Source organism: Notolepis coatsorum (genome assembly GCF_963971535.1).
Source record: "Notolepis coatsorum genome assembly, chromosome: 6".
Classification (NCBI taxonomy): domain Eukaryota; kingdom Metazoa; phylum Chordata; class Actinopteri; order Aulopiformes; family Paralepididae; genus Notolepis; species Notolepis coatsorum.
Genome location: NC_140170.1, coordinates 115,327,274 through 115,354,773, shown reverse-complemented (window position 1 = coordinate 115,354,773; position 27,500 = coordinate 115,327,274). Strand labels below are relative to the sequence as shown.

The window sequence follows — 27,500 nt, the reverse complement described above, 5'->3', positions numbered from 1 at the left end:
ATAAACACTAGATGGCTCAAGGCGGAGTCTCCAGCGTAGTTCACGGGCGGCCATCTTGCTTCGGTGGACTATTCTGAATGATCTGCACAAACAAAAATACTCGCTGAAATCTTGACGGATTTACAAACGGTTTGGTTTATTACAAACGTTATTAACACTATCAGTGCCGGCCTTGTTTTCCTTTTTACCCCCTTGAATGCCATCATCCACTTCAATGTTAGCGTTAAAAACGCATAATCTATGTTTTAAATCTCTGTGTCTAATCTGCCCGTCGCTTATCAATGACTTGTTTGCAGTCAACATTGTCGAAACGGATTGTTTTTTAATCGGTTCATATCCTTTTTATAGCATTTCGAAAAGCTATCGTTCACTTCTCTCGAAAATTTTCGGAAAATTTAAAGACTCCCCCATAAACGGCATTTATTGGAATATTCTCGAATACACTAGACACGTTGTCATTTGACGGTCTATTTATGAATCGTTTTCAAATAAACGCTAGATTATCGATAGTATATGTGTACTTATGCACGCTATAGAAGCGGGCTGAAAAATCTATTCTCTCATTTCCTCAACATCACACACACACACACACACACACACATATACACATACAGGACATGCTGTTATCTCAGTGAATACAGCTCTGATTATCCTAAAACTGGTAACATAGACTCCTTACCTTAGATCAGATGTTCTCCAAAAAGATTATTCCAATTCCTGATCGCCATTCCAAATATCGATCGCATTTATTGATTGATTATTGGCTGCTGTAAATATATATTCCACGCTGCTTTCCAACTCGCGATCACTTCCATGTTCATCAGATCCATCGCCAGCATAATGGAGCCAGTAGGCTCCCCCCACAGGGATCTCCCAGTATAATCGAATGGGCTGCAGTTACACAGGGATAGACGATAGGGGGCGGTATTTTCCCATCTGAGCTCCTAGAGGGTCTGCTGTACCAACAGGAGACTCGGTTGATGAAATATGAATTCAGATCGCTAATAAAAAAATCAAACGACAAATCACGTCGTCGGCACTCAACGGGGGGCATGATAAGACGACAATACACGTCGTCGGCACTCAAAGTGTTAACGTGGCTATGATTCTTGTTTGGAAGAATTTTTATTAATAAATTTTTTTTATATGAAAGTCCATTATAAGTATGCAGTATGATAATGCACTATAGACATTCATGTTATGAGTGGGCGTGCTGCCCTGCAGCAAGATGGCCACATTGTGGCAACGTCGGTCTCCGTTGGCCGTGGGTGAGTCATCTAGTGTTTATATATATCTATGAGCCGCAGTGTGGCCGGGACCCACTTCAGTTGTAATGCCAGTACCTTGGTCAAGGGCAATGGCAGGATGTACCTAGCATGCATGTCTTTTGGTGTGGGAGGAAACCCGAGCACCCAGAGGAAACCCACACAAACACAGGGAGAACATGCAAACTCTACACAGAAAGGCCCCCTGCCGGGGTTCGAACTGAGGAGGACCATCTTGCTGTGAGGCAATAGTGCTAACCACAATGTTGCCTGTATGGATAGTGCCGAGAAAGTAGTCGACAACATCATTGGTTAGTAAGAACTAGGGCTAAGGATCCAAATTCTGAACTTACCCTTTAATGACCACACACATGCCAATGTGGTTATAGCATGAGTTCAGAGAAACAGGTTTGTTAGGAAGCTCATTGTTTCAAATCCCTGGACCGTCTGGAAAGACAGTGAACTAGTAACACTCTCCCTGTTCCTCGATCCTGAGAATTGAGGCTCTGAATCCCCAACCACTTCAGTGCTCAGTGATCTAGAGCAGAAGACGGCGGCTGTACTGTGTGGAAGTGTTTCAGCATCATGGATGAGTTGGAAACAGGGCTATGTTTAAACATCAATAAATAACAGTAACAACCTGCTATTCTGGGCCAATCCATGGCTCACCTGGCTACACTAGGTGTGAAAGATATTTACAATATAAGGCTAATACTATTGTGGGATAATTGATCGGGTTAGAATGTGAATGCAGGGTATATTCATGTCACAGTGTGAACTTCACTATGAATTAGTAGGCCTAGAGGTCTGATTATTAGCATGGGTAATGTACGCATATCATTTATGTTACAGTGTAGTAGAGAGAGAGAGAGAGAGAGAGAGAGAGAGAGAGAGAGAGAGAGAGAGAGAGAGAGAGAGAGAGAGAGAGAGAGAGAGAGAGAGATAGATCATGTCATTGGTATAAGACTATAGCCAATCATTTTAATGATTATTTTATTGATAAGGTGGAGATGATAAGGAATCAAATGCTGCCAGTGGATGGTAAGCTGTCTGTATCAATAATTAAACAGCATATTGTGCATACAGAACATTTTCAATTTGATTTTATGGATATAAATCTAGAGCAAATGGAAAAGCTTCTCTTGTCCATACAGTGTGACAAACCTTGTGGTCATGATAACTTACAGTAGATGGTAAACTGCTCCAGCTGGCAGCCAGAATTGTAGCAAAGCCACTGTGTCATATTTTTTATCTATGTCTAAGTGAGGGTGTTTTTCCTCAAATGTGGAAGATAGCTAAGGTCACTCCACTTCCAAAAAATGCTAAACAGCCTTTTAATGGAGCAAATAGTCGACCTATTAGTATCTTGCCAGTTTTAAGCAAAATCATGGAAGGTGTTGTTTTTAAACAGATTGAGCATTACCTCTCAGAAAACAGTATCAATTCTCAATTCCAACATGCATATAAGGAGGGTTATTCTACATGTACAGCTTTAACACAATTAACAGATGACTGGCTACAACAAATTGACAGGAAGCGAATGGTGGGTACTGTACTACTGGATTTCAGTGCAGCTTTTGACCTCATAGATCACGAGTTGCTGCTCATCAAACTAACTGCATATGGATTCAGAACTGCAGCTGTTAACTGGATAAAAAGCTATCATGTAACAGACAGCAATGTGTTGTGTTTAATGGTACCCTGTCCAACTTTAAATCCCTACAGTGTGGAATTCCACAGGGAAGCTGCCTGGGGCCCCTCTTCTACGCCATTTTTACGCCGATGATACTACAATGTATGCATCATCAGACAAGACAGAAGAGTTTAATGAAGTCCTTCAGAGAGAATTGAACTTAGTGTCCACTTGGGTGTCTGAAAACAGGCTGAAGTTAAACATCTCAAAAACCAAGAGCCTAATATTGGGATCCAAGCATGTGTAGACACCTGAATATGTTCAACAATAATTCAATGTGTCTAACCTAATTCCTTGTACTACTGTGTTCAGGATAACGTTGTGTAAACTCCCCTTTGGAGCGTGCACTGGACTGCCGCCAGGGGGAGCTGGTGTGACGATGGGCAGGACAGACAGCAGAAGAGGAAGAGAGGGCTGAAGGCAGCACTCCGACAGCGGGACACCCTCTTCGTCGTTTTCCAAGAGAAAGAAGAGGCCGCTTGGAGCTGGGGCTCCGGACATCAAGCACGCAAGATATAAACCCAGTTACGAGGCGGGTTAGTAATGGAATATGCGATAGCTTAGCTTTCAGTTAATGCTAAAGAGACATTGTGAACGAAGAAGCAGAAGAGCTACTGCCGAAGAGTGTGGTAGATATTGCACACGTTGCGTTTCAGCTAAAGTATAGGCGTCATGACAGGGGGTCGTCCCGACCCACAGCTTAGCTTCAGTTAGGCCTAGGGCACAGTTTAGTCCGTGTGTCGCTTCACCTCTCCAGCCGAGCAGTGGACTACTCAATGGACGTCGCGGCACTGCACGCACCTCCAGCAGTCACCTGCCTAACGTCCACCCAGCCCTGCCTCCTGCTACCACGGGACTTCTCGACGGCCATCTCACCACACGGACGTTCGGTGGTGGGAGCGGGCCAAGCTTTGGTTAAGTACTCTCCAGCCTGTTACCGTGAGCGCTCCGAGTGCTGGAACTTTATCGGTAGACATTCTCGTTGTGCGGAGCGTGCCATTTAAGGGCGAAGAGAATAAGTACTTTGAACCGACACTGGTAGCAGTGCTTAGGGGCGCCCGACATTTATTATTTTGGGGGGATGCCGTCTATAGATAGGACTTTTGTTTTCAATGTGGGCCCACTGTCTTTTGGTTAAATGTGTTGTGTGATAGCCCAGCATTTCAACCCTTAAAGGGACGGGTTCCATTACTGTGTATTGACCAGTGTGGGAAGAGCTGTACCTATTGTGTTGCGTAAGCGGGAAGAGCTTTAATCATTGTGCCTCGTGTAAGCGGGAAGAACTTTGGTCATTGTGCCTCGTGTAAGCGGGAAGAGCTTTGGTCATTGTGCCTTGTGTTAATAACAGATCATTTCTTCAGTAAAGAAAACTGAATGGGAGCACTGTGTGTGTCTGTTACTGTGTCTGTTGTCTTAACCCCTTTCTGCCTGGGTAATGCATTTTATTATTTAACCCTTTCCCCACCCCCTGCCTATGCATCATTTGGACAGGTCTCTGCTCATCAGCAAGGAAAGGTACTGCTTTGGGGAGAAAGTATATCATCTATCACTACTGCCACCGGGTGTGGGAGGGTGCGGGAAGTATTAGGAGAAGTGTGGGTGTGTGGGAAATTACTGCGAGTCGCCCTGGAGGGCAAGAAGGACCAGCGCACCACCCCTAGGTTAGTAAATCCTAGGCCCCATCCACTCCCTCTGCTAAAGCTCCACTCTAATACTCCTGCACTACAGTCGGGGATTCAGCCGGACTCAGATCTGCTGCGTTCCCACTACCTGGTGACAGTGTACATCTACTCTCATAAAGTAGGGATAATCCACCCTGCTACACATGCTATAAGAAAAGACGTGAAGCTAAGTATATCTTTAGATGGAACAGCTATTGAGCAAGTTAGAGAGGCAAAGCTGTTGGGTGTCACACTTGATGGAACACTCTCATGGTCAACTCACACAAACAATGTGGTTGCCAAAATGAGCAGAGGTATTTCAATTATCAGAAGGTGTAGGTATTTTCTAGCCGATCTGATATTGAAGCAAGTGATACAGTCATTAGTTCTTTCTCACCTTGACTACTGTCGAGCTGTCTGAGACAAGAGCTCAATAAGATCCAGCTCACTCAGAACAGAGCGGCCCGTCTGGCTTTGAACTGCTCAATGAGAAACAGTGTGGAGGGGATGCATACCAAGCTGTCGTGGTTGAAGGTGGAAGACAGACTGGATTGCAGCCTGATCTTGTTCATGAGGAATATATATATCTCAAGAGAACCTATCTGTTTGTATTCACAGCTAACATGTACACATGATCGACATAAGTATAATACTAGGCATGCTTGTAGGGAAACGTTCACACTGCTACTCCAAAAACCAATGCAGCAAAGAAAACTGTGTTATATAGAGCCATGTCATATTGGAATAAACTGCCAGTACATCTTACTCAGATAACCAGTAAGATAAGCTTTAAAAATCATTTGAAAAGAGCATTGAGAGAAAAAGAAATTAGTTTACATTAAAGAAAAACACAGATACTGTAGTTTACACTGTAAAGATATGACTGTCTGAGAGTTGAATCCCTTTTATTGTATTTTCTGTGATCTGATACTCTGTTTGTGTACTGTAATGCTATTTGGAATTATTTATATGTAGGAATATTGGAATATATTTTTAAATGTATGCTACTATAATGTTATGTATGTATGTACTGTTTTTGTTGTGTGTGGACCCCAGGAAGACTAGTTGTTGCTGCGGTGATGACTAATGGGGATCCGTAATAAAGATAAAGATTGGTTGTACTGTATTTACTTTCTAGTGTTATTACTGCCCTAAAGGTCTCTTTATGTAATCTGCATCTGGCCAAGGTGCCTAGAGTTGTATACACAGCTTGATTTACTTCTGTAGATTGTTTGGATTTTACTTCAGAGAATATCTACAGTAGGGGTCATATCTCAAATCAGAATATCCAAATTTCTGATCTAATTCCAAAAGTCAAACGTTTTCAGGAATATTAAAATCCAATGGAAAGAAAGCCTGAGGTGTTTACTGTGTATATGTACATCAACTAATAATGGATTGTGTTTCTGAGGTGTTTACTGTGTATATGTACATCAACTCATACAGACCAGGCTGCAGAAACAAATTAGTGGGGGGGCATAAAATGTTCTCGGGGGGGGCACAATGGTTTTTCAACACAGGTTCCCTTTTATACGTTTCAGCTGGGACAGCGGCGCTGTGGCTTGCTTGGCGCTGCCCACGTGCTGAACTAAACAGCAGAGAGGCAATTGAAAAATCTAATTTCTCTCTATCTTAAGAACTTTCACTTATACAAAAACAGACTGAACGGATATATATAACAGACCTGCTGGGGCAGCGGACTGAGAGCAGGGGACACAAACAGGCTGGATAAAATGGTCAAGAAGGCCAGTAGCGTGGTTGGGGTTGAGCTGGACTCTAGCGAGGGTGGCGGAGAGGAGGAACCTTGCTAAGCTCCAGGCCATCAGGGAAAACCCCTCCCACCCACTAAACACAGACTTGGCTGACAGGAGGAGCATGTTATAGGCTCAACATTTTATTTTTATTTTTTTTAGGGTGGGCACAGCTGACTCAGTGGGCGGGCCCGGCCCCCTAATGCCCGCCCAGGGCGCCGGAACTGAACTAATAATGGAATGTGTTTATGAGGTGTTTACTGTGTGTACATCAACTAATAATGGATTGTGTTTCTGAGGTGTTTACTGTGTATATGTACATCAACTAATAATGGATTGTGTTTATGAGGTGTTTACTGTGTATATGTACATCAACTAATAATGTATTGTGTTTATGAGGTGTTTACTGTGTTTATGTACATCAACTAATAATGGATTGTGTTTATGAGGTGCTTCCCTAACTGTACTCTCTCATCGTTATTATCCTCTTCATGAACTCCCACTCACCCTCCTCTTCATCTCACCCTATTATGACACCTGCTCCTCTCCTTTCCCCTTTCCTCTACTCCTTTCCTATTCCTGTTCTCCTCCTCCTCCTCCTCCTCCTCCTCCTCCTCCTCCTCCTCCTCCTCCTCCTCTTCCTTCACTCCATGTCTCACCTGGCAGTTTCTTTTTTAGATTGGCCATCTCGTTTGGCTTATCAAAGTTGTTTCTCATCTGAACCAGGACGTCCATGTTCTCAACCACCAGTTTCTGAAGACAGAGAAGGAAGAGAAAGAGTGATACAACTGCATCAGGTGAGCCTTGTAACAAAGGGAAGTCAGGGTCCTGTCAGATCAGTCTGTGTTGTGATTATTCAGTCACTACAGGGAAATAACTTAATAATCCAGTGTGGGGAGACTGTGGCACCATTTACTAAAAACAAAACAAAAGACACCATATTATGGTGACCTAATCTACAAGGTAGATGTAGTTGTATGTAGTTGTAGTTAAATCAAGTAAACTCTTAACACGGGGAAACGTGCAAACGTTGAGTCCTGTACGTATTATCCACAAGGGTTTTATTCTATTTATTTATGTTCCAAGGTGGTTTAGGGACCACAGTATGCATAAATAAGTAAAATAAATTGTATATAGCAATTATATATAATGAATAAATAAATAATACAAAAAATGAAAAAAAACATACAAATATAAATATATTTGTGCTGCAAGAAAATAACTGCATGTTTTTGACCTGAGACTACATGGGACTAGCATATATTGAATTGAATTGAATACTTTGAATTGAATACTTTATTTTGACACAAATCGTATGACAAAAAAAAACATTTTAAAAGACAAGACAATAACAGTGTCAATAACGCAGGTCAAAAATGGATAAAACACAATAAAGCCAAGGCTTGTTTCCATTGTGGTCCATACATGGAACATAAAAAGGCACAGAAACACAAATGGACATGTACACTGACAGGACACATTCTAAAAAAAAATTTATAAAAACACCTAACCTGACAACTCATACAGTTAACTAATGTTAAAAGAAAATCCGCAAACCCTTAAAAGAAACTCATGATAAAAGAAATAAAAGCCAAGTTATGATAAAAGAGATAAAAAAAACATTTTAAGACCAATTTGAGTTGCTGCTGAGCCATGTGTTTAGGGCGGATTTAAATCCGAGAGGGGAGTTCAGGAGTTTAAAAAATGTTGGCAGGGCATTCCACATTACCGTAGCAGAGTAAAAAAATGCATCTTTCCCCATGCATGTCCTGACTCTCGGCGGGACCAGGTCCGTGGGGCTTCCTCTTGTGGCGTGTTTGTGGACATCTCCTACTTTATTAAAATAATTGACTAGGTACTTGGGGACCGTTTCTTTTAGTACTTTAAAAACCAGTAGCATTTTAAGCTGGTGTACTCTTTCTTCAACCCTAAGCCATCCCAGCCTGCTAAAGTGGGCTGGCGTTAGGTGAGTCCTAAAGTGAAGGTTGTGCAGGAGTCTCACTAGTTTGTTTTGGGAGGTCTGGAGCTTTGTCTTCATTTAGTATAGTGGGGCATATAGTGGGCATGGCTGTAAAGGTGAGGGTCCAAAGAGCCCATTGTCATTCAGATACCTTAAGATGAAAGGTCAAGAGACCCCTTTGAACTTAACTTACCATTTCCAGGCACTGATAATAAGTATGACATGGGTGACATGTATGGACTCCTCAAGGTTTCTAGAGTTATAATGATACCACTACATCCTCTGAAAGATAGTTAATGTGCCACTTTCTATTAGGTCCCGCATATTAAACCATGGTACTGACAGATTATAGTCAAATACAGCATTGTGGTTCTTGCTGATTTTTGCATTTTAGGACGCTATATGGAAGCTTTAGCACAATGGAGATCTAGCTTATTTTTTAACCATGAGACCACACATTTTTGCCTTTTACCTTTTTCTCCCATATCTCCAATTTAGTTGTTATCCATTTCACTACCGCACTACCAAACGGTTAACCTTTTCACCGTGACAATACGGAAGGTTAACCCTTTCAATGCCACACGACAAATGGTTAACCCTTTGTTAATGGTTAACCGTCTGTAGTGTGATAGTAAAGAGTTAAGCTCACAAGCCTCGGCAATGGGGGGGGGGGGGGGTCGGCTGCTGATGGAGGCGCAGTGTTCAGGGTAACAGAGCATGAGGTGAGGCGGACCTTTAAAAAAGTGAATATCAGGAAGGCAGCAGGTCCGGACGGCATCCCCGGCCGCGTCCTAAAAGTCTGTGCCGACCAACTGGCCCCAGTATTCACTGACATATTTAACCTGTCCTTAGAACAGGCTGTCATCCCCACCTGCCTGAAGAAGTCCACTATTATCCCTGTACCCAAAAAATCCAAGCCTGCTTGCCTCAACGACTACCGCCCTGTAGCTCTCACCTCCATAGCCATGAAGTGCTTTGAGAAGCTAGTAAAGGGCTACATCTGCTCCTCCCTCCCCATCAACATGGACCCCCTGCAATTTGCATACCGCCCCAACAGGTCCACGGAGGACGCCATATCCCATGTGCTGCACACAGCAGCATCACACCTGGACAAGAGGCAGGGGAACTATGTGAGAATGCTATTCATCGACTACAGCTCGGCATTCAATACCATAGTCCCCTCCATACTCATAGCCAAGCTCAGGGACCTGGGCTTGGGCTATGACCTCTGCCAGTGGGTCTTGGACTTCCTGACTGGCAGACCCCAGGTGGTGAGAGCAGGCAACTGCACCTCCTCATCCATCACCCTCAACATAGGGGCCCCCCAGGGCTGTGTTCTGAGTCCCCTCCTCTACTCCCTGTACACACACGACTGTGTGGCTCAGCGGAGTAGCAATACAATCGTCAAATTTGCTGACGACACAGTGGTGGTGGGCCTGATCTCTGCCAACGACGAGAGGGCCTACCTGGAAGAGGTCAAGGTCCTGGCGGGATGGTGCCAGGAAAACAGCCTCTCCCTGAACGTCAGCAAAACAAAGGAGATGATTGTGGACTTCAGGAGGTCGGGGGTCAAGGACTACAGCCCCCTCAGCATCGACGGGGCACCGGTTGAGAGAGTCAACAGCTTCAAGTACCTCGGAGCCTACATATCCGAGGACTTGACATGGACCACACACATTAACAGTGTGGTGAAGAAGGCACGACAACGCCTCTACTTCCTCAGGCGCCTAAGGAAGTTCCAAGTCAGCCAGAAGATCCTTAAGAACTTCTACTCATGTACAATAGAGAGCATCTTGACCGGCAACATCACCTCCTGGTTTGGGAATAGCACTGCAAAAGACCAAAGCAGACTACAAAGAGTGACACGTTCAGCCGAACGCACAATTGGAGGGGGGCTCCCCACCCTCCAGAACATTTACTACAAGCGTTGCAAGGGCAAGGCTAAGAGAATCATTAAAGACTCCAGTCACCCGAACAACTGCCTCTTCGAACTGCTGCGGTCAGGCAAGCGATACAGGAGTCTCAAGGCGAGCACAGAAAGACTCAGAAGTAGCTTCTATCCCCAGGCCATCAGGCTGCTAAACGAACAATGAATGAACACTACACAACAACAACCACCAAACGCACATAGCACACACATCCACACGCACACACCCACTTTAAACAAACACACTGTAGCACCCACTCCCCACACTTTATATTTATGGATGAAGGATTGCACTACAACTCGTACACCTTACTGTAAATTGTACCTAAAATTGTACCTCATCCCATTTCTGCTTTGCACTAGATAGTACTGTACATTAGTACACTGCATAGTATTGTGTATTGTATATTATATGGTAACTCAGAACATTGTACATATGTCTATACCGAACACTGTGACCTCATTTTCTTCTTCTAAATTCATGCTATATTATGTTATTATGTTATTTGATACTATCTTGTCTAGCACAGTCTCTGGAGCGTAACAGTAAGAAGCATTTTGTATGAAAGTATTCTGTACTTCTGTATGACAACTATTAAAGAACTTGAACTTGTAGTGTGGTAATGAAAGGGTTAAGCCAATTCCCCCCCTGGTAGTTGTCGGCCTGGGGAGGGTGTAGTCCTACACATGCCTTCTCCGATACATGTGGAGTCGCCAGCCGCTTCTTTTCACTTGACAGCAAGGCGTTTCACTAGGAGACCATAACGTGTGCGGAGGTTCACGCTATCTCCTTCAAATCCCCTCCCTGTTGAACAGGTACCCTGACCAGTAGTAGTCGTCGCTGTTGCAACAACCAGGACTTCCCTTCCTACGGTGGTAGGCGAGTGCTTAGACCTCTACACTACCCAGCCTCTCCCCATCCATGAGACCACTTATTAGTATCATACCATGTGCTCTGTGCATGAGACCACTCGTGAATTGCATACTGTACCTTGAGCTCTGTCCATGACACTACTCATTCATATCATACATTGATATCTGTCCATAAGACCACTCATTAATATCATACCTTGAGCACTGTCCATGAGACTATTCATTAATATCATACCTTGAGCTCTGTCCATGAGACTACTCATTAATATCATACCTTGATATCTGTCCATGAGCCTACTCATTATCATCATACCTTGATATCTGTCCATGAGACTACTCATTATCATCATACCTTGATATCTGTCCATGAGACTACTCGTTAATATCATACCTTGATATCTGTCCATGAGACCACTCATTAGTATTATCATCATACCTTGAGCTCGCTGACTTGAGAGGTGATGTGCCACATGAGATTCTCACTCAGGAACTTCAGACCGTACGGACCAATCAGCTCAGCTAGCGCCTGGAGCTCTGTTCAAATATAGACATGTAAATGTGTTTTAGAAGTATCAAGTATACCCTACTGCAGCACTAGCAGGTAATAAAATATCTAGGGCATTCAAAATTTTCCACGGTTTAGTTTCTGGGAAATTAGCGTTGCTTGTGCAAATGAAAGGTGAAGCTGAGTGAGGATGCCTTGGAGAAGATCAGCAAGGGGGCTATGTGTACAATTTAGAAAACATGCTTTAAAGAACGATTTGGATCTCTATTCAAACAGGGTGGACCAGGGTGGTAAAAGTTACACGTGTGATTGCACGTGGGATAGTCTGCAGCAATTGAGACCTTCCACGGTTTCAAACTCTGTTTGAATAAAGTCAAAAGAGAGTGAGTCACAGTGAGCAGGAAGAAGAGGAGGAGGAGAAGATTTCATCACCACTCCATATCAACATTGATGATGTCAGTCAGGGGGAATTTGTGGAGGTGGAGAAGTCTCCAAGGTGCCTTGTGTTTGTGTGTGTGTGTGTGTGTGTGTGTGTGTGTGTGTGTGTGTGTGTGTGTGTGTGTGTGTGTGTGTGTGTGTGTGTGTGTGTGTGTGTGTGTGTGTGTGTGTGTGTGTGTGTGTGTGTGTGCGTGCGTGCGTGCATGCGTGCATGCGTGCGTGCGTGCGTGCGTGCGTGCGTGCGTGCGTGCGTGCGCATATCGCATTGTGTAATACAATAATTATCGGAGGTGGCAGGATGTTTAGATAAGAAGCGCAGTAGGTAGTACGGAGACATTAAGGATGAGCTGCAGGAGAGACAGTCTATAAGAGCAACTCAGATAGGATGTGCTATGGGATGGGATGTGAAAAGCACAAATATAAAAAGCATACATAAATATAAATGGCGACAGGTGAGCTATGGAGTGAGCGAGTCATGTTTTGGTCTCATTCATATTCAGGAAGCTTCTAGGCACAGTGTTGATCTGTGGTTACTGGACACAGGTCACACAACGATGTAAACTTCTCATGAAGTATAACGGATTAGCTAGCTTGCAGCCAGATAGCCTTCTACTGAATGCACAGAGAGGATATTAGTATATCTATCTTCGTGTCCGACTCTGGAGAAGACGGTAAGTGCATTTCCCATAATGTTGGCGTGCTGGTGGGAAATTCCAACCCTGCCAATCCAGTGCAAAGGGAGCTCACAAATTCCCACATTTCACTGGTACAGTACCAGGTTACAGCAACATGGGGCCCTAAAGCAAGCAATTCAATCAAAACAACAAAGTAAAAGAAAGACCACCAAGGCAGTGGGTCACTAGCTGCAAATATCACAGCTAACCTGATATATCTGAGTAGCTACTCCTCTCTTAAACTAATGTTACCTCACAACTAACCTAATATGTCAGAGTACTCCTCTGCTTTGAAGCTCTGGTTATTCTCTATGGTCTGGTTGACAAAGCAGTGCCTGGAGGGACAGTGGAGGATGAGGGCACTGCTGGCCTGACGTAGGAGGCCCTCCAGGTACCTAGGACACACACACACGCGCGCACACACACACACACACACACACACACACACACACACACACACACACACACACACACACACACACACACACACACACACACACACACACACACACACACACACACACACACACACACACACACACACACACACTGTATCAAATTACACATGCATAGGATTAAACTATTTACAGTGACATTTCAAAGTCTTCTTACAGTACCTGAATCCTATCGTTGTGAAGAGGACATGTGACAATTGGACATAAATCTTAGCAACATGTTCTGTGTCTGGAGAGCTTTATTATCACATGTCCTAACCTGACCCGCCAGATGGTCTGTTACACAAAACCATCTGCGAAGTCATCCTTTGAAATTGTTTGGAATAGGGCCGGCGCTTAAAAAAAACTACTTGGCAGAGTATCTTTGTTTGTAGCTGCCAGTAGTTCTTCAAAGGACGCTGATTGTTCTGAACCACTGTGGTTCAGGCACAAGCGTATAACCTGAGGCCTGACAAGATGGATTATCGTGATCTCATGAAGCCGGCTGCCATACAAGGTTACACATGTCTTCCTTATAAAATAACAATAGGATTCAGGTAAAAAAAATAAACGTCTGTAGTGTGGTAGTGAAAGGGTTAACCATTTGGTAGTGTGGCAGTGAAAGGGTTAACACACCAGTTTGTGTAGAGTGTGGTGATGGTCTGAGCTCCCTGGGCGTCTAGAGGCTGGGTCTGCTGGAGCAAGACACTCCTCACCAGCCGGGTGATGTCCATGTTGATGGAGCAAGACAGGATGTGCAGAGTGGTCAAGTAGGTTCTGATCCCTGCCAGGAGATCTGAGGGACGAGCTATCTCCTGGGTGGCCTGGTTGTAACTGGCCATTCTCACGATGACTCTGGAGTGAGACATTGGGCACATGTCACTTACAGTATACAGGACCGGAAAAGATTGTCAGAAACCTTGAAACAGGCTCAACCAGCCATTGCACCACTGCACGTTTACTGTTCCAGGGCCTTGTGCTCTCTCTCTCTCTCTCTCTCTCTCTCTCTCTCTCTCTCTCTCTCTCTCTCTCTCTCTCTCTCTCTCTCTCTCTCTCTCTCTCTCTCTCTCTCTCTCTCTCTCTCTCTCTCTCTCTCTCACACCACTCCACTGATCTCTTTAACTGTATTTACAAATGTGTCCTCGGAGGGGACGGGGTCAATTACAGTAAGTTTGCTGCCACTTGGAGGCCCTCATTTTCTGGTGAAGGAGAGATAGCCATCAGCCGAGCCACGGAGACTAAGCAGAGCACATATATACAGAGACATTAGGTTGCCCCGGTACCAGGCCCTAATCTAAATAACCATTAACGCTGAGATGATGCAGACCAGATGGGTGGCATAGCAGATCTCTCCTCAGATTCGGGATTGGGAAAAGATTAGCCCCATCTTAGTACTATTCAGATACCATAACAAAAGGTATCGCCAGCGACCAAATAAACTCTTCATGATCCCCCAGAGGGTTGAAAGGAAAAGGTAGTATTGTGAAATGATCTAGTAGTAGTAGTAGTAGTAGTAGTAGTAGTAGTAGTAGTAGTAGTAGTAGTAGTATAGTAGTAGTAGTAGTAGTAGTAGTAGTAGTAGTAGTAGTAGTAGTAGTAGTAGTAGTAGTAGTAGTAGTAGTAGTAGTAGTAGTAGTAGTAGTAGTAGTAGTAGTAGTAGTAGTAGTAGTAGTAGTAGTAGTAGTAGTAGTAGTAGTAGTAGTAGTAGTAGTAGTAGTAGTAGTAGTAGTAGTAGTAGTAGTAGTAGTAGTAGTTTATTCAGTCATCATCTCACACAATACAATCATTTAACAATATTTGATTTTAGAGTTACTGATTTTACAGTTATCTCACTGTATGAGTGGAGTATCCCTGTGCAGTTTGCAGCTCGTGGATTGCTTTTGTGTCCCCTGTGTGCTACGCTATGTGATTGGCTTTTTCACATCATATGATGTGAGGGGGATTTGGATTTCTACAGATAAAACCCCAGGATTTGCAGGGAATCTGGGGGTGTATGTATATGAGGCCTCAAAGGTATCCAGAGAAGCACAATAGTCAACAACACATAGCAGTAACGTGAAGTCACATTTCAATGATGTCAGATGAAAACCTCATACTGTATCTCCAAAGGCCACCTCATACTGTATCTCCAATAGGCCAGCCCTCAGGTCCAAGTAGAGGTCCATTCAAATTACAGAATGTGTTTTTAGTGGGTAATATCAACCCTTGGGTCATTAAATCCACCCAAAATGCAGAGGGCCGTGTTTAATTCAGTTATAAGGAATTCAATTGAATTATGAGATTTCTGCACAACATCAGCAGTTAAAACCGAAAGATAATAATCATATCAGATCACGGTATAGTTATGGCACGGTGGTTCTGTAAGTATTTCACTGTGTCTTACTTGGATAGACGCTTCTCCAGATGAGACAGGAGGAACTCAGTGGGAACGACGATGTGGTCGCACACTATGAAGTCACTACAGGCGCTGAAGGAGGAGCAGAGCTCGGTCAAGGTCTGATGCATCTTGTCCATACTGAGAGAGAGAGAGAGAGAGAGAGAGAGAGAGAGAGAGAGAGAGAGAGAGAGAGAGAGAGAGAGAGAGAGAGAGAGAGAGAGAGAGAAACAAACAGACAAACAAACAAGACAGAGACTCTTTAGGAACTAGAAATATTGGGCGGCTAAGTGGCGCAAGTGGGCAAGGCGCTCGCCACTAATCCAGGAGATGCTGGGTTCGAGCCCAGCTCTCGGCATTGCTACCAGCTTGGCTGGTCGTTCATACTAGTACAATTGGCAGTATTAGGGGGTGGGAAGCTGGTGGGTGGGGATCGGACGTTGTGGACAGCGACTCCTACAGGTCGGTTGGTGCGCCTGCACAGCAGAATCAGGAAGCAACGAGGGCGGCGTGTGCCTCCCACGCAGACCCTCGCTGCTGAGAGATTGCGCTGTACAGTTGAAAAGATGTAACAGCTACCTCCTCGTGTACCGGAGGGGACATGTGATGCAAGGCTTGGTCCACATTGCAGCCGGCCTGTGGGAGGCATGGCCTAACAGCGTTCGAGACAGGGGAGGGTAGAATTGGACAATACAAAATTGGGATGGGAGAACAAATAGAAAAATGGGAGAAAAAGTAGATAATAAAAACAATAAAAGGAACTAGAAATATTTTGACAGTGACAATGTTTTGACTGCGCTTTTTTCAGACAAGTGAGGGCATAAAACATGGCATGAATTAGTAGAAAACAACGTATCCATACTGAGGCAGAGTGGAGGTTGGGAGAAGAGATGTGAGACAGAACAGAGCCAGAGTTAGAAGTCTTAATGGAGTTGACACAACTGGGAAGTTTACTCTAAACGTGTCATTAGTTTCGGCCTATATACAGCTAGCAAATCGTTTTTTACAAGTAGGTCCTTTAGGTCCCCCGAGTTTGCTCAGAACAGGGTAAATCTGTTATGGTTTGTAACCGACCCCAATCGCACAACACAAGACAGGTATGATGGTTTGCCAAGAAACAGATATTTATTGAGAGACAGGGAAAAAGGGCACTGTCCCTTTAAGGGAGAACACAAATACAGGAATATAACAAGAGGGGAAAAACTAGGTGCCTTTAAGAGGCGGGCAGGAAGAGGGAACACTAAGGGAAGGTTAATGAACGCTAGGGGAAACACTAAAGGAACGCTAGGGGAAGGTTAAAGGAACACTAGGGGAAGGTTAAAGGAACAGAGGAACTAGAGACTAGGAGAAGTCGGGACAAGGAGAGCTAGGGAACAGGAGAACTGGGGACTAGGAGAACTAGGGACAAGGAGAACTGGGGACTAGGAGAACTAGGGACAAGGAACTAGGTGGAACTAGAAGGGGAGAACTTGGGACCAGGAACTAGGTGGAACTAGAAAGGGGAGAACTAGGGACAGAGGGGACTGAGGCCCGCGGAGGCGGGCTGGGGAACAGGGAGGAACTGGGGAATGGTGGGAAAACATCTGGGCCGCTCTGCAGAACAGAGGAGAGGGTTAATATTCAAAAGGGAAACAAACAGAGCAGATGCAGAACAGTCCAAATAACAAAGTAACAAAGTAATAATATCTTCGTGTGACAAACACACAGGGGGAGATGTAATGTCCAAAAATACTATCTAAGAGAGAACAAAAACAGAGTGGGAGATGAAATGTCCAAACTACTAACTAAGTGAGAACTAAAGGAGGCAATACGCTGGGTGAGTGACATCACAATCAAAACTCACCCAGGCGTATGCGTAATGGTACAGGAACAGCAGCGAGACGGGGGCAAGAGGCATTACGCTGGGAGAGTGACATCACAATCAAAACTCACCCAGGCGTATGCGTAATGGTACAGGAAACGCAGCGGGAAGGGGGCAAGGGGCATTACGCTGGGAGAGTGACATCACAATCAAAACTCACCCAGGCGTATGCGTAATGGTACAGGAAACGCAGCGGGAAGGGGGCAAGGGGCATTACGCTGGGTGAGTGACATCACAATCAAAACTCACCCAGACGTATGCGTAATGGTACAGGGACAGCAGCGGGAAGGGGGCAAGGGGCATCGCCACCGGGTGGCTGGCTGTCCGAGCCGAGGAACAGAGTGCTGGAACAGTGGCGGTGGCGAGGGTGTCGTCCACCGGGTAGCCGACTGTCGGAGCCGAGGAACAGAGTGCTGGAACAGTGGCGGTGGCGAGGGTGTCGTCCACCGGGTAGCCGCTGTCGGAGCCGAGGAACAGAGTGCTGGAACAGTGGCGGTGGCGAGGGTGTCGTCCACCGGGTAGCCGCTGTCGGAGCCGAGGAACAGAGTGCTGGAACAGTGGCGGTGGCGAGGGTGTCGTCCACCGGGTAGCCGCTGTCGGAGCCGAGGAACAGAGTGGTGCGCCACTGCTTGAGTGCGCACCGGAACCGAGAGACGCATCGGGGTGCGTCTGCGAGGAGGAGTGTGCCAAGCACGAAGGTCTAGAAGATGCGCGTTGCGCGCTGGTCTGGAGAGCGTGCCAAGCTCGAAGGTCTAGGAGATGCGCGTCTGCGCGCTGGTCGGGAGAGCGTGCCAAGCTCGAAGGTCTAGGAGATGCGCGTCTGCGCGCTGGTCGGGAGAGCGTGCCAAGCTCGAAGGTCTAGGAGATGCGCGTCTGCGCGCTGGTCGGGAGAGCGTGCCAAGCTCGAAGGTCTGAAGTGGAACACTGGAATACCTCCCGTAGAGGATTAGAGAGCGCAGTACAGTGTCTCCCTCCAGGCAAACGGCGACAGGTGGCGAAGGCTTGAGCGCATCTGGCGCGCTGGTCTGGAGTGGAACACTGGAATACCTCCCGTAGAGGATTAGAGAGCGCAGTACAATGTCTCCCTCCAGGCAAACGGCGACAGGTGGCCAAAGCTTGCACCTCGTCTCACGCCGGGCGCTGGTCTGGATGTGCGTCAGGACGACAGCTGCGCGGGGGGTCTGAAGTGGATGACTGGGATGCCTCCCGTGGAAGTCTAGGGAGCGCAGACCAGTCCCACTCTCAGGCAACGGCGACAGCAGGCGAAGGCTGGAGCATACATCTCTACGCCGGAGAATCAATACAGCATAGGCAGAACAGAGGACCTCCCGAAAGAGTCTAGATGTTTGAGAATATGATACGGCATGTTTACAACACGACCCCACGCCGAAACGAGGGGAAGCGCCCTGGTATTTAAAGCCCACAGGGGAACTAATTAGCCTGCCACCACAGGTGCGAGAGGTAATTGATAATCGAACAGGTGTGGCCACTGAGAGTAAAGAACGAGAGGGTGGGGGCTAGAGAGAGTGAGTAGGGAATTCCTAACAGTAGGCTTAAAGAAGACAGAGAAAGTTGGTGAGCAGCGGACAAAACCTCACAGTACCCCCCCCTCAACGGGAGCCACCTGGCGACCCAAAACAAATACAGACAGAGTGGCAGGGGGCAAAACAAGACAAAAACAAAAGGTACTGGCCAAGCCAGCAGGGGAAGCCACCACAAGAGTGGGGCTAGCAAAAGAAACAGGGTCGCCGAGGGGTAACTAGGGTAGCAGAGGGGCAACAGGAGGAACTGGCCTAGAGGAAACCGGGCCTAGAGGAACCGGGTCAGGAGGAACTGGGTCCAGAGAACTAGTCTAGAGGAACTGGTCTAGAGAACTGGCCTAGAGAACTGGCCAAGAGAACTGGTCTAGAGAACTGGTCTAGAGAACTGGTCTAGAGGAACTGAGGGGCAAGCAGGGTAGCTAAGGGGTAACCATGGTAGCACCGGGAAAGGGCTAGCAGAGGGAAAGTTAGCTGCCAGGGCACTGATAGCTACAGGGCCTATGCTAGCTGTACTGCTACATCAACATAGAGGCTGCGCAAGCTGCCGAGCTAGGCTAGCAGAGGGAAAGGGTAGCTGCCAGGGCACTGATAGCTACAGGGCCTATGCTAGCTGTACTGCTACATTAACATAGAGGCTGCGCTAGCTGCCGAGCTAGGCTAGCAGAGGGAAAGGGTAGCTGCCAAGGCACTGATAGCTACAGGGCCTATGCTAGCTGTACTGCTACATCAACATAGAGGCTGCGCTAGCTGCCGAGCTAGGCTAGCAGGGGGAAAGGGTAGCTGCCAAGGCACTGATAGCTACAGGGCCTATGCCAGCTGTACTGCTACATAAACATAGAGGCTGCGCTAGCTGCCGGAGCTAGGCTGGCAGACAGGGCTGGACCAGCATGAGAGAACAAGCTAGCTGGAAGGACAGTCCTAGCTGTGTGAGATAAACTGACCTTGCTAGCTGAAAGGGCAGTCCTAGCAGTGGGAATACTGATCTTGCCAGCTGAAAGGGCAGTCCTAGCAGAGGGATAAACTGACCTTGCTAGCTGAAAAGGCAGTCCTAGCAGTGGGAGCAAACTGACCATGCTAGCTGAAGGGGCAGTCCTAGCAGTGGGAGAGAAACTGACCTTGCTAGCTGAAAGGGCAGTCCTAGCAGTGGGAGATAAACTGACCTTGCTAGCTGAAAGGGCAGTCCTAGCAGTGGGGATAAACTGACCATGCTAGCTGAAAGGGCAGTCCTAGCAGTGGGGATAAAACTGACCTTGCTAGCTGAAAGGGCAGTCCTAGCAGTGGGAGATAAACTGACCTTGCTAGCTGAAAGGGCAGTCCTAGCAGTGGGAATACTGACCTTGCTAGCTGAAAGGGCAGTCCTAGCAGTGGGAGAACACTGACCCTGCTAGCTGAAGGGGCAGTCCTAGCAGTGTGAGATGCTACACAAAAAAGTGGAGGCCATGCAGAGGGAATTGGGTTAGCTGCCTGGCATGGCTAGCTACAGGGCCCATGCCAGCAGCAAGGGCTGCATAAAACATAGAGGCTGTGCTAGCAGCCGGGGCTAAGCTAGCAGACTGGGGCTCTGCTGAGGGACTGGGTTAGCTGCCAGGGCAAGGCTAGCTACAGGGCCTATGCCAGCAGCAAGGGCTGCATAAAACATAGAGGCTGTGCTAGCAGCCGGGGCAAGGCTAGCAGACAGGGGCCAGGCTGGTAGTAGAGGCCTAACAAGCTGCAGGGGGGTCAAACAGGGCTAACAGGGAAGCCAACAGGGCTAACAGGGGAGCTAACAGGCTAACAGGGGAGCTAAACTGGGCTAACAGGGAAGCCAACAGGGCTAACAGGGGAGCTAACAGGGGAGCTAGAGGGGAACTAGAGGGAACAAGAAAAAAAAGGCAAACTCAACATACACCGTCTGTGCTGGCTGGGGTCGTCGATTTGGTGGGGTCGTACTGTTATGGTTTGTAACCGACCCCAATCGCACAACACAAGACAGGTATGATGGTTTGCCAAGAAACAGATATTTATTGAGAGACAGGGAAAAAGGGCACTGTCCCTTTAAGGGAGAACACAAATACAGGAATATAACAAGAGGGGAAAAACTAGGTGCCTTTAAGAGGCGGGCAGGAAGAGGGAACACTAAGGGAAGGTTAATGAACGCTAGGGGAAACACTAAAGGAACGCTAGGGGAAGGTTAAAGGAACACTAGGGGAAGGTTAAAGGAACAGAGGAACTAGAGACTAGGAGAAGTCGGGACAAGGAGAGCTAGGGAACAGGAGAACTGGGGACTAGGAGAACTAGGGACAAGGAGAACTGGGGACTAGGAGAACTAGGGACAAGGAACTAGGTGGAACTAGAAGGGGAGAACTTGGGACCAGGAACTAGGTGGAACTAGAAAGGGGAGAACTAGGGACAGAGGGGACTGAGGCCCGCGGAGGCGGGCTGGGGAACAGGGAGGAACTGGGGAATGGTGGGAAAACATCTGGGCCGCTCTGCAGAACAGAGGAGAGGGTTAATATTCAAAAGGGAAACAAACAGAGCAGATGCAGAACAGTCCAAATAACAAAGTAACAAAGTAATAATATCTTCGTGTGACAAACACACAGGGGGAGATGTAATGTCCAAAAATACTATCTAAGAGAGAACAAAAACAGAGTGGGAGATGAAATGTCCAAACTACTAACTAAGTGAGAACTAAAGGAGGCAATACGCTGGGTGAGTGACATCACAATCAAAACTCACCCAGGCGTATGCGTAATGGTACAGGAACAGCAGCGAGACGGGGGCAAGAGGCATTACGCTGGGAGAGTGACATCACAATCAAAACTCACCCAGGCGTATGCGTAATGGTACAGGAAACGCAGCGGGAAGGGGGCAAGGGGCATTACGCTGGGAGAGTGACATCACAATCAAAACTCACCCAGGCGTATGCGTAATGGTACAGGAAACGCAGCGGGAAGGGGGCAAGGGGCATTACGCTGGGTGAGTGACATCACAATCAAAACTCACCCAGACGTATGCGTAATGGTACAGGGACAGCAGCGGGAAGGGGGCAAGGGGCATCGCCACCGGGTGGCTGGCTGTCCGAGCCGAGGAACAGAGTGCTGGAACAGTGGCGGTGGCGAGGGTGTCGTCCACCGGGTAGCCGACTGTCGGAGCCGAGGAACAGAGTGCTGGAACAGTGGCGGTGGCGAGGGTGTCGTCCACCGGGTAGCCGCTGTCGGAGCCGAGGAACAGAGTGGTGCGCCACTGCTTGAGTGCGCACCGGAACCGAGAGACGCATCGGGGTGCGTCTGCGAGGAGGAGTGTGCCAAGCACGAAGGTCTAGAAGATGCGCGTTGCGCGCTGGTCTGGAGAGCGTGCCAAGCTCGAAGGTCTAGGAGATGCGCGTCTGCGCGCTGGTCGGGAGAGCGTGCCAAGCTCGAAGGTCTAGGAGATGCGCGTCTGCGCGCTGGTCGGGAGAGCGTGCCAAGCTCGAAGGTCTAGGAGATGCGCGTCTGCGCGCTGGTCGGGAGAGCGTGCCAAGCTCGAAGGTCTGAAGTGGAACACTGGAATACCTCCCGTAGAGGATTAGAGAGCGCAGTACAGTGTCTCCCTCCAGGCAAACGGCGACAGGTGGCGAAGGCTTGAGCGCATCTGGCGCGCTGGTCTGGAGTGGAACACTGGAATACCTCCCGTAGAGGATTAGAGAGCGCAGTACAATGTCTCCCTCCAGGCAAACGGCGACAGGTGGCCAAAGCTTGCACCTCGTCTCACGCCGGGCGCTGGTCTGGATGTGCGTCAGGACGACAGCTGCGCGGGGGGTCTGAAGTGGATGACTGGGATGCCTCCCGTGGAAGTCTAGGGAGCGCAGACCAGTCCCACTCTCAGGCAACGGCGACAGCAGGCGAAGGCTGGAGCATACATCTCTACGCCGGAGAATCAATACAGCATAGGCAGAACAGAGGACCTCCCGAAAGAGTCTAGATGTTTGAGAATATGATACGGCATGTTTACAACACGACCCCACGCCGAAACGAGGGGAAGCGCCCTGGTATTTAAAGCCCACAGGGGAACTAATTAGCCTGCCACCACAGGTGCGAGAGGTAATTGATAATCGAACAGGTGTGGCCACTGAGAGTAAAGAACGAGAGGGTGGGGGCTAGAGAGAGTGAGTAGGGAATTCCTAACAGTAGGCTTAAAGAAGACAGAGAAAGTTGGTGAGCAGCGGACAAAACCTCACAAAATCTCCATTTTGCTACGATGTCTACTGTCTAGCTCATGGAATGAACTCCAACAAGGCCAAGCTGCAGCGGGTGATACGATCAGCGGAGAGGGTGATCGGCTGCCCCCTTCCCTCCCTCGTGTCCCTACATTCCTCCAGGGCCTTGAGGAGGGCGAGGAAGATCATGGCAGACCCCGCCCACCCGGGTCACAACCTCTTCACCATGCTCCCCCACGGCAGGCGGCTACGGCTGCCCAAGACATTAAAGTCCCGCCATAGACTCAGCTTCTTCCCCTCAGCAGCTCGCCTGGTAAACGAGTCAGGTGTCCCCCTGCTCCCCCCCCCCCCCCCCTCTATGGCGAGCTGCTAGGGCTGGACCTCTGGACTTGAACTGTGCTGCACTGTTTCCATGTCCCCTACCACTGCACTTTACTGTCTTATTGTTGTCTCACTGTTCTGTCCTGTTTTGCACTTACTTATTTATTTATCATTATTATTATTATGTTGTTCCTATTTGTGAAAAAATCAATCATGCACTGTAATGTCAAATCACCTTCCATTTTGTACCTGTACAAAATGGTGAATAAAGAAATCTGAATCTGAATCTGAAACAGTCCTTACGCTTGCTATGCTCCCCTCTGTTGCAGAGTTTAAAACCTTGATCTCCAAGTTGTATGTGTTTTAATTGATTTGTTATCCTTGATTTTTGCCTCACCTTGTTGTCATATTGTTATTATTTTATATACTGTGTGATTTTATGTGCTTTTTTTTTAGGGGTGTTCAATATTGGCTTTTTTACCGATATACCGATATTGTCCAACTCTTAATTTCCAATAACGATATCAACCGATGCCGATATATGCAGGGTCCCCCCCCAAAAACGGAATAATTTCAGGTAATTAACATTACATATCTCTTGTCGTGGAATTAACACATTATGCATACTTTGACAATAAATTAAAAAGAAATTGAAAACCGATACCGATATTTTCCGATATTACATTTTAATGCCAATATCGGCCGATAATATCGGACATCCCTAAATTTGTTTGCTTATTCCTGTATGTACACTCGACGTGACTGTAAGTGAGGGAAAGCTCAGTTGCTTTTCGAGTTTCTCATTTACCCGGTTCTGAGCAAACTTGAGGGGCCTTAAGGATCAGCTAGTCACTAGAACGGAAATGATGAAATGAAAAGAAATGCCAGCGGAACAAGCTCCCTGAGTGACGGTAGCTCCCTAATGACATAGCCTGCCATAGGCTAATGTGATTCTCAATACCCAGATAAGGCTTCCAACTGGGTGTTTCTGTGAGATTCCAGAAAGGTGTCTAACGTGACATTTCACACAGCCATCAAAGGGCCCACATCATTTATCAGAACTGAAATGTTATGATATGATAAAAGCACTGACCCTAGAGTCTAGACTGAACAGGTCTCCTTTTCAAAACCACTTGTGCCTTGTTGATGAAGACATAATCAGTACCTATCAGGTGAGGCAGAATAGGACTCATTATCTCAGTGGAGACTACAGTATAATATTCCTGTGCCTGTTTGAATATACCCACTTAGGGTTTTACTCATAATTGCATTGTCACTTATAATTACATTGCAGTGTCACTTAAATTAAAGTGGTTAGGATGAAACAAATGTTCTGCCAGGTCCACATAACTGGGACATTATAAAATGCACCCCACATCAGCACAGAACCACCACCCCACATCAGCACAGAACCACCACCACACATTAGTGCAGCACCACTACCACCACCAAAGCCCCACATCAGCCCAGAACCACCACCACTATTGTCTAGAGAGAGACAATAAGATAAATACCAATTTCCTCTCTGTGTGTTCAGTATAAATCTATCCGGCTGCAAACTTGCCTAGCTTAGCACAGCACAAATTAATGGAAGCGGATACGGACCACTAGACTAGTCTAGTCTTTGGCCAACGGCTAGGCTATGGTCCGTATCCCCTTCCATTCATTTGTGCTAAGCTCAGAGAAGAAATTGGTATCTATCTTTTTGTCTGACTCTGAAGAAGATGGTAAGTGAATTTCCCATAATGTTAGCGTGTTCCTTTAATTAAGGTGGGCAACATCAACCCCGCTAACCCAGTGCTCACAAACTATAATGTTACACTGGTCACTGGACCAGGTTACAGCAACATGGGGCCCTAAAGCAAGCAATTCAATCAAAACAACAAAGAGAAAGAAAGACCACCAAAGCAGTGGGTCACTAGAGAATGTTTTTGTTCTTATGGATGTTGTTTGTCAGTTGCAGTGCCGACCCAAGATCAGCAGGAAGTAACAGGGGGTCCCTGCTAGGGGGAACATCAGAGGAGGTTGGACTCTCAGGCTAGGAAGAACTTGGAGCAGGCAGCAGGCAGCGAGACAGAGCACAAGCTGGTAGTGGTAGGGAACAACCTCCTCTGATGTCCCCCAACCCACTCATGCACATTACCCTGAAAATCATCCCTATCCAGCCCCAGCCAGATATCCAGCATGACCACTGGGGCCGTCCCAAACACAAGTATGGGGAGTAGCCAGTGCTCTGATGTTCAGGCAGATACTCCACCCACCTCCTCTTCTGCTCGGGGCGCAGGGTACACAGCAGTTCATGAAGCGTTCTATTAAAACATGCACACTGCCTGTGTGATATGAGGTTGTTGACTCTTTTTCATCCCATACAAACCACACAGACACTGGACAACATCAACCTCAAAACATTTACCCTGGTTGGAGTGCAGCAGGGACCCCCTGTGGATCCAGTATTTTATTACAGTATATCCACTGTTACTTTTCCTGCTGGAGAGCAGAGCAGGGGGGGGGGGGGGGGGGGCGCATGGCCAATGATAGCGAGACAGATAGATGGATATTTTCTTAGCTTTCCTTAGACCTCTAAAGACTTTCAATTAATTTCATTCTGTACAAGACCTTTGTCTATGCAAATAAACCAGCCTTCTAATATGAAATGACGACTCCACAAACATTATTTTCCGGATGCAACGGGGGAGAGAGACAGTGTTTTAGCCAGTCAGCGTGTGGGAGTGAAAATTCCACCGAACGATTGCCTCAATAATACAAACCAAATACACAACGTGGAGATGGCCAGGAGAGGAGATGGAGGCTGATAACGACCAACGACCACCAAAATCACAGTTTTCTAACAGGTATGTATACGATTCAGGTGCGGCTACCCACACAGGGTCATAGCGCAGCTGGTTGGTAATCTGCCTGTGTATTCCATTGTTCCTATTGACTTTTCAAAGCATTAATGCAATCTGCATCGAAACGAGTTACGAGTTTGTGGGCCAAGTTTGCAGTTGGGGGGCCAAGACCCAGAGGTCCCGGCAGTGGTGTCTCCATCTCCTGTTGTGACGATGGATTCAATGGACTCCCTGTTTGAGGTCATAGTGCCGGGCTTTAGGAGGCAAGCATCGGTAGAGGAGGAAGGGGCCTGGTGAGACTGTGATGGACAGGGTGCGCACGGGGGTGGTGTGGGGAGTGAGGTGAGGGAAAGTGAGATGAAAGTTTGTGGTCACTTTTGTCTTCTCCTCCCCTAAGGGTTTGTTCTAGTCTGATAGGGATAGGTGAGGGGTCAGCTCATCTACTGCCGGTGTTCATTCTAACCCGCAACAATTGACTAGGTCTGCGATCAGTCATCCAGGGGGGAGGGGGAAACTCGCACCGGGGTAGCTTATCTGAAGCAGATGTGTCTGGCAGTGCTGAAGGAGGTTTTTTTTTAGGTCCGGTGGAAGTAGATTTAGGGAACTGATTGGGTAATGAGGATGTGGATGTAGCCAGGCGGAACTGACATTGTCGGGCAGTTGGTCTGGCCGGACCTGTAGTAGCCTACAGTGGGGGGTCATTGTGCACAACTAATGTTGCATGTCTATTTGTAGAGTTTCTTTTGCATGGTTGTACAAAGTTAGTTGGTTGTACGTATAATGATACCGTCATACTGCCTTTGGATTGTCCACTAGGATACGAATACCACTGCAGGGAACTGTAGAGTACCATACCCCCTTTGGCCAGATGTCATTTTCTATTCCATGGACTAACACATGGAATGCATGGAAGATTTTCTCATCTGTCGCTATCAAAAATAAATAAATTAAATTAAATGACCAGTGATCTGCTGTACAACTGGTGGGTTTTGAATATATTTGTCTATTATATTTTATTTTCGTTTTTTGTTTGTTTAAGTTGTGAGTAGTAGTTAATTGTGTGTGTGGGGTTAATTATGTTTCGTTTGGTTTGGTTTGCAGCTAGTGACCCACTGCCTTGGTGGTCTTTCTTTTACGTTGTAGTTTTGATTGAATTGCTTGCTTCAGGGTCCCATGTTGCTGTAACCTGGTCCAGT

General features: G+C 46.9%; 1 protein-coding gene across 1 annotated transcript in view; it reads right to left on the bottom strand.

Annotated features, from left to right (window-relative positions):
* Positions 1-27,500, bottom strand: part of nckap1l (NCK associated protein 1 like) — a 71,809-nt gene that overhangs the window by 5,099 nt on the left and 39,210 nt on the right. Inside the window, exons 20-24 of the mRNA XM_084316519.1 lie at positions 15,565-15,696; positions 13,818-14,036; positions 13,012-13,142; positions 11,567-11,664; positions 7,030-7,123 (exon numbers count right to left, since the gene is read on the bottom strand). Of these exons, the coding sequence (XP_084172645.1) occupies positions 7,030-7,123; positions 11,567-11,664; positions 13,012-13,142; positions 13,818-14,036; positions 15,565-15,696 (674 nt within the window). The remainder of the gene's footprint in view (positions 1-7,029; positions 7,124-11,566; positions 11,665-13,011; positions 13,143-13,817; positions 14,037-15,564; positions 15,697-27,500) is intronic.